The 8157-nt window shown below is 40.1% G+C and overlaps 1 protein-coding gene across 1 annotated transcript; it reads right to left on the bottom strand.

Annotated features, from left to right (window-relative positions):
- Positions 1-281: 281 nt before the first annotated feature.
- On the bottom strand, positions 282-4000 carry LOC122922090. Its single transcript, XM_044272555.1, has 5 exons — positions 3881-4000; positions 2949-3269; positions 2567-2593; positions 1276-1593; positions 282-619 (listed from the first exon to the last, which is right to left on the bottom strand). Exons 1-5 carry the CDS (start codon positions 3975-3977, stop codon positions 480-482), a joined length of 903 nt encoding a protein of 300 aa, XP_044128490.1. The 5' UTR covers positions 3978-4000; the 3' UTR covers positions 282-479.
- Positions 4001-8157: the final 4157 nt, after the last annotated feature.

Below are 8157 nucleotides of genomic sequence, written 5' to 3'. Positions count from 1 at the left end.
GGGCCTTTGATTTGTATATAATGTAAAACATCCAGAATTTCATGTGGAACAGAGGGGGATCTAACAACTAATGTAAAGATTCTCTCATCAGAGCGCAGGTCACGCCAGGAGCCTTACTTTCTCCTGCCCTTCACACAGTGAGAGGAGGGTGAAAGATAGACCTGGCATAGAATGATTACACATGAACGTGAAGAGGTGAGCGTGTGTTTTCCTGTGTGGAGACTGAATGGGAGATTATAATTAGCACAGGAAACCCAATGTCCATGGATAAAAGGGTTTATTGTCAACAATTTTGGTGGAAATTTCGGCAACTTTTTAGTGAATAACAGATGATCTCCAACATCCAGCGTTCTTATATTCGGACGTCCTCTGGTTTAACGTTGTCTCTACAATTTTTTATCAGTCCCACAGTCTGGTTATCCTTTGGACATTAGTTGATTGCCTATTTTTAGGTCTTCAAAGGACTCCATTACAAGAAATCACTGTGGTTTCCTGGATGTTTCTGTTTTCAAATGATAAAGCAGTATAGATAGAATAGTAAGAAGTATACAGGCAGACAGGACTAGGCGGATGTGATTCTGGACTCCATGAGTACTGGATAATTCCGGAGAAGATATATCTGGAGAAAAATGAAAATGTACAAAAACAAATGTTAATTTTTTGTATTGATATATTAGATTTAGAAAATTAAAGGGTATCTCCAATGTTGCCCATGTTCCCGTTTCCTGCAAGAGATTTAAATCTGAGATGTGGACAGGGGCGGACTGGGAATTCAGAGTGGCCCTGGAAAAAATACTAAAAGTGGCCCTGTTTTGTAGTCATATTCAATGTCGGGCTGGACCACCAGAGTACCAGAGGATGCTCTGGTGGTCTCAGCCTCTGTTACCACAGTGGGCCCCAAAGGTCTAGAGAGAAAAAACATTTGAAGCTGGCCACAGTTGCCAATAGGGTCTATTTCTTTGATTTAAAAACTATTAGATGATATGGGGTTTCAGCCTCAAGAATAATTTTCTCTGGTGGACACAAATCACGCTGTAATTACTCAATGGAAAACAACCATTAAACCCACAAACAGTTGGAAATAAACCATGATACCCACCATGCCATTGGGAAGCTGCAATGATGCCATAAGAAACCAGATAATCAACCATAACACTCATGTACCAATGAAGAGCAATCAAATACCTAAATCCTCAGTGAAGTCCCCCTGATATCCACATATTGAACACCCAGATAAACTCTCATTACAATGGAAAACTTTAATTTAGTTCTTACTTTTCAGTTTGACATCATATTGTTGGTGGCAGAGGTGGCTCCATTCCTTTGTGAAAAGTTCTGCTCTGTAGACATGCTGATCTTTGGTGGTCACTTTAAATATTTTTAGTGATCCATCTCTCATGACAGACAATTTACCCAGATAGCTGGGATCTTGGCGATACATAATGCCACCTGGTTGTGTAATTGCTATATGATCGATGTTATTTATGTCCCACAGTACATTTGCAACTCTTGGATTACTTAGGAGTTGCAAAGTAACATTTTCTCCAAGGTCATGAAATATTGGTTTAGTGGGACTGCAGGCTTCTGCAGGATCTAGTAATATATTGAGAAAAGAAGATGGGTTATTTTCATTTTTTTACCTACTGCACAGCTGCGAGCAAAAGACAAGAGCTAAGATTGTAAGCAATCAGCTGAGATAAATATTACATGGCAATCAGACTCTGCAGGGGACGGAGGGAGACGTCAGTCACCATCAGTGTTTGTCAGCAAAGGGAGAAAAGATTCCTCAGACTGTAGAAGTGAAAACTGGTACAGGAAGGAAACTGTACTAATATAAGAGTATTAGTGAAGTCAGCAGCATCCTAGACACACAGACCTCATATCCAAACTGTATTACAGGGGGGCTGCTAGTATGATACTAGTAGCATGTTGTAAACAGTATATGGGAATGTCTTAAAATGAATAATTGAGAGAAGCTTGCAACATAAAACTTCTTCCAACAATTGAAACACAAGCCTAAAGTCTATATACACCTTTAGAGGCGCATTTTTATGATTGCATTTTACTCATTGTGGGCTAAAAATCAGTTTTTCAATTGGTCTGTATAAAAAATATTGAGCTGTTCTGTCACAAAGGGTTAACTGTTTGTCTAGCTGTGTAAATGTTACTTTCACTTTCACTTTTTGCTGGTCATCTAATAAACCTCAAGAGGTCCTAAACACTTATTAAGCCAGATTCTTATCAGTAAGATAAGGAGTGAGCTTTGATGAGTGTTTAAAAGCAGAGATAAGGAGCTTGTCAGCTCCCTGACTGACGGAAAAGAGAGAAAATCCAAAGGCTGCTACTAGAGCATCTCAGCCCTGTACAGAGAAAAGGTCTCCATATTTGTAATAAAGACCAATTCAAAAAATAATTATTAGCTCAAAATGAGTATAATGCAATAATTTAAAAAAAATCCCCCCAATGTATATGATCCCCACTAGGGTCTGGGACTGATGGGATGATTTTCCCTGTACATTGCTACTAAACTTGTTGATGCTATATAAGAAGCAAGTAAAACACTTACCAACATTTGGGGATATGCCATCACGCACTATAAGCAGAAGAAACAAAGTGTTAGAAATGTTGATGAAGTGAAACCAAAAGTGTGTATCCTACATATAACAAGGCTATGGCTACGCGACATGGCATATGACTACTGTATACGGTCATCTCCCCTCCACATTATTTCTTCTTTTATTTTGTCTAATTTGTCCCATTAGAACGAGACCATCTAAAGCCCCCTCCCTGTCCTGCAGAATCAGCTCTGGCTGTTGGCGTCTGCAGGTGGAGGAAGGGGGTTAATATAGTACACCCTTAGTACAATACACAACATCTCATAGAAAGTTTTTAGATATAAAAGTTGTCTTGTCCCATGGCAATTATCACTTTACATTGTTTCCACTTACCATCCTTTCTGACGTCAAAAAGTTGTACACACAGATAGTGCCAATTCACATCAAACTGATCTGCTCTGTAGATGAGTCTGTCTTCGGCCATTAACCTTGTAATGATTAAAGAGCCATCATCGGAGCTGAAGAGTCTTCCAGGGTAACGGTAGCTATACTTCTCCAGCTGGAGTGCTTGCCCTGGCCTTGTTATTGCAATGATATGCTTTTCAAAGTCCCAAGTGATATAAAACAACTGAGGGTGGGTCTGACCAACATCTAGTATGACGTCTTCTCCTTCGTCAACAGTAAGAGACTTGTTAGATTCACAGCAGGAAACATCTATGATAAAGTAATGTATTAGGGAAAACAGAGATCTATATGCATCAATTATCCTCTCCAAAATATATCCCATTCTTTAAATACAGACACATTTTAATATAAAGGCGCTGTCCACTTTGGATAATGTGTTTGTTGAAAGTGACTTAGACCATAAGCTTATTAGGGATTGTCTTTCTTCTGAGACCCCCAAAGGTTAACTGTAATCTTTGAGTAAACCAGGCAAGTGTTTACTTTTCCTGCAGTGCCCCCACAGGATAGATGAAGTATTACACGGTTTGTAATATTGGAATGTGCCAGTAAAAATGTTTTGCTGGGGCTAACTGATGAGGGCTCTTAACAAGGGATCCCGTCTAATAGCTCAGAATTCCCTGATAGGACAAGCCAGACGGTGCTTTATAACTTAATATTATACACCCTTAGACATGTTGATTGTGGAAGTGGCTGTAATAACCATCAACTAACCTCAACATATGCAGAAATTTCTAACAATAAGTATAACTGGCTACCTTTCCTGACATGACACATTCTTGGATTATTTTCAGAGTCTCATAATGAAGATAAAAACCAGACCCCAAGAGACAAATTGTGGCACAAAACAAATTGAAACTTACCTTTCCATAGACAAATTACAATAACCCAACAGCAGAAAGAGGAGGCTAATTTTCTTCTCATGAGTGGCATCTTAGCTTTCCAGGCAGTGAAGGACATCCACTTCCCCTTTGTACCACACAAGGAAGCTTCACCACCCAAAAACACACACCAACATGCTACTTCTGTACATATCCAGTTTCAACACCCACATCTTTTAAAGGTGACCAACATGAAATATGTCTAACAACATTTCATAGAATTTATGTCCGTGGTATCGCAATGCTACACGGGACATGCTGCAACTGCCACAGTAAAATAAAAAGCACTACTGCTGGATTTTAGGTCATATGTTTTCATAGCCAAATCCCGGCTCTAAAATAGTTGCGTGACAGAAAGTTGGAGACAAGTAGCCCGTTTTGTAGTGTCGTGTGACATGCCGTTCTGTAGCTGTACCCTCAATCAGAGATTTCATGAAAGTCAGTTTATGGGGGTTTCAACAAATCCCAATCTGTTCCAGCCATCAATGTAAAGGTTGGTCTTCAAGAGATAAAAACATCTAAGGTCCTTCACACTTTTTCTAAAGCTCACGTTCATTTCATGACAGTACTTTTTTTGGATGTCTGGTCAATGTCAGTGTGCTCCAAAACACCAAAAAGAGCCACGCGCAATGAGTAAAATTAAGAATCTTTATTAAATCCAATACACAAAAATGTACATATAAATATCATAGAATCATTCCATCAATACGGTTAAAATAAATCCTATATACCAGCACATGGTAGGTCAAGCACACCAACAGCGGTCTTCAAATGCCACAAAAATGGAGCAACAAGTCCACAACCAGCTAGAGCCCATAGAACACTGTGTATAGCAGGGGTGAATCCAATGAGTACTACCATCAAAAATACAGTATGAAGAGGGTGAAGGATATGGTATTGTCGGTGGGGAGTTGGAGGGGGCTTCCTCACTTGAGGAGAAAGGATCTGGAGTGGACACGCTCGTAGTAGACGATGGCCAGCATAAAGGAGCGTATACTCCTAGTTTACAGGACATATTTCAAGAAATAAAAAAATGTAATTCGTCAATCATGGACCTCTCTCTCCAGGTGGGGAATGTCAGAGAGTCGGTCAGTCTGCTCAGGGCAGATTTGCACAAATATAAGGATAGACTGGAAGAGGCCGAAAAAAGAATATCATGTACAGAGGATTTGTTACAGAAAATCACTCAAGATAAGGATAAGTTACAAATGGAGAATACAGATATTAAAAATAAACTACTGGATATGGAAAATAGATCCAGAAGGACTAATTTGAGATGCGTGGGCTTTCCGGAGGAAGGGGATGTGTTTACATTTGTCCAGAACTGGTTTATAGAGCAATTCGGACAGGAGGTTTCGATTCGGAGAGAGTGCACAAACCGCCCCCTTCGGGTACAAGACCTAGAGCAATACTAGTCAAGATGTTGTCGGCTAAGGATAGAGATGAAATTTTACGTAGAGCTAGGAAGAAGGGAAAGTTAGATTGCAATGGGGCTACAGTTATGGTATTTCCAGACTATGCCAAGGAAACTATGCAAGAGAGAGCCCGTTTTTTAGAGATTAAAAAAGAACTGCGTAGGAAGAATGTGAGTTACGCAGTGATGTTCCCGGCTAGGTTACGCGTTCAATGGCCGGACAAAGTCAGTTTCTTTTTTACTCCCTAGAAGATAGTATTAGTAAAGCATTAATCGAGGATAAATTGTCAAATTAAACGGATGGGACTGGGGATGAGGGGGGGGGTTTAAAAATATAGAAGAGAGTCAGGGGCTAGTGCCCACTGCGTCAAAGGTGTGGGTTTTCGTTCTCTCGATCTCTCTCCTTCCCTCTCCTCTCTCATATCCATGCCCTCTTGAATATTCTGCCTTATTTGATCAATATTGTTTGATAAAATATGCGAATCGTTTCATGGAATGTTAGAGGATTAGGTACGGGGGTGAGACGAATGGCAATATTTAATGTTAATAAAAAAATTCTCCCCACTATTATTTGTCTTCAAGAGATGCATTTGACCAAAGATAATGTAACCACCATGGATAGGCCATGGATACAGCATGCATTCCACGCTCTATATCCATCCTACTCCAGGGGTGTAAGTATCCTGATACATAAGGCTATTAAAATTAAAATAAATTATGTAGTTGTAGATCGTGAAGGTAGATATCTGTCCGCCATCATTCTTCATGAAGACAAGGTACATTTTATCAGACATAGTTTATCTTATTAGACCGGGTTATTCCATCAGAAGGAGCTGATCACAGAGGGTTCACAATCATGTGATAATGGTGGCCATTAGTCCTCCAGAATATAGAATGGTCCTTCACTGAGGCTGAAGGCTGAGCACATCAGCAAGCGTCCCCTAACTATGACATACTAAGAGTGATTAGAAGCCATCTTGGCATCTTGGACTGCCATACACAAGTATTTCCTATCAATATCTTCTTATCGACTTTGTACTTGAATGCATTTCCTGGAATTGATCTTTATGCTTTCACTGTTTTGTAAGCTTTCTGTTTATTTCTTGTTTTTTTTTTTCAGTTTTTTTCCCCACATCCTCTTTTTTTTGCATGAAGCAATGATGGAGGTCAGTTTGCATTTTGTGTAACGTCTGGTTTCCCTGTTTTGTTCGGAAGCTTCTGTCTGGTCTTTCCACCTCTTTTATAGGAAGAAATATCCCCCTCTGCTCTGCATAGATTGCCAGCTCTTGGGTTCTTGAAGTTGAGATATTCCTAGGCTTTGCAGCACTGGGGAGATGTTCCTGAACTGGGAGGGATGATAGACCACAGGACGTAACAATTCATCAAATGTCTCTGTTGTGTGCAACTGCGGATACAGTGGCACAAACGCAGTTAGTTGCTTGTCACTTTGATAAGGCACAGTAAGCATGGTGGTTATAGCTCACTACAGCATCTAGTAACAATACTACCATAATACTCCTTAGACAGGGCAAGGCAGAGCATGACACAGCACAATAAAATTGCGATCCACAAAACACGGATCTGTAAGACGTCCGTGTTACTTTCGTATTTATTTTTTTGCAAACCCATTGACTTCAGTGGTCTGTTGTATGTCTTTTGCAGCCAAGAATAGGACATGTTCTATCTGTTAGGAGAACGGACAGCACACGGATGACAGCTGCGTGCGGTCTGTTTTTTTTTGCAGACCCATAGAAATGAATTAGTCAATGTGCAATCATACACACGTCGTGTGCCTGAGGTCTTGAAGGTAGAGTAGATGGCATCGTTCTTCAGAAATGCCATATCCTGGTGGTACAAAAGTAAGTTCATCCCTATTACCTGCTAGAGTAAGTGGTATGTGTAGTATCCTTAGGCCAGAAGATCCGATAAAGAGTTTTCACCAGTACTAATGGCACAATGTGTCCACAGTGACAGTCATGACAGCATTCCACCAGCAGTGTAAAGCATGGTGATCTGGTTTGAGGCTGATTTTGATGGATCAACATTGCATAGAAAGGGAAGACATTGTGATACAGAAGCTCAGGAGAAAGTGGACCTCGTGGCATGATAATGACCCTAAACACCCACCAAGGAATGGCTGAAAAAACATAAATGGAGGGATCCTAACATTTAGATGGGGGTACTTACTTTTTCACATGGCTGTATACCAATGGAAATTCTCAATTACAATGTATCATAAGAGCAGGAACAACCACTATGTGTGATATCGGGGTGTTTAAGAAACAGAAAGAGTTGATAGAGGCAAATCTTGTAGCTAGCAGGATATGCTTTAACAGAAAAGCATAAAAGGGAAATAAAATAAAAGGACATAAAATACCTGGAATCGTGGTTGACTGTCAAGCTATAGACTCACTGGTATACGGCCATTTCTGTAACGCCACCTACCCCTGACTGCAGTGTACTTTGGTTTTTTCCATCTCTGCTATAAACAGATGAGATAGGAATAACCCTTTTTTATCTCTTCGCAACTTTAAAGATGGCGCCCACTTTGGAGCTGAGCCCCATAGGAACACAGGGAATAGGCTGCAGTCTGTGGGGGAAGCAATCGGATGATCACATGTCAAAGTCCCCCAGGGTGACTTTCAAAAGTATTAAAAAACAGTTTAAAAAACATTTAAAAAAAATCTAAATTCTAATCACCCCCTTTCCCCCATATAAAAAATTAATAAACATCATAGATATTGCAGACTCCCAAAATTCCCAAAATATTTATTCCATACTGAGAACGGTGTAACGGTTTCATTCACATGTGGTATCACTGTAATCGTAGTGACCCAGAGAATGA

This window comes from Bufo gargarizans, chromosome 11 (genome assembly GCF_014858855.1).
Source record: "Bufo gargarizans isolate SCDJY-AF-19 chromosome 11, ASM1485885v1, whole genome shotgun sequence".
NCBI classification, from domain to species: Eukaryota; Metazoa; Chordata; class Amphibia; order Anura; family Bufonidae; genus Bufo; species Bufo gargarizans.
Note: the sequence above shows the minus strand (reverse complement) of the source record. Positions and strands in the feature narration are given on the sequence as shown.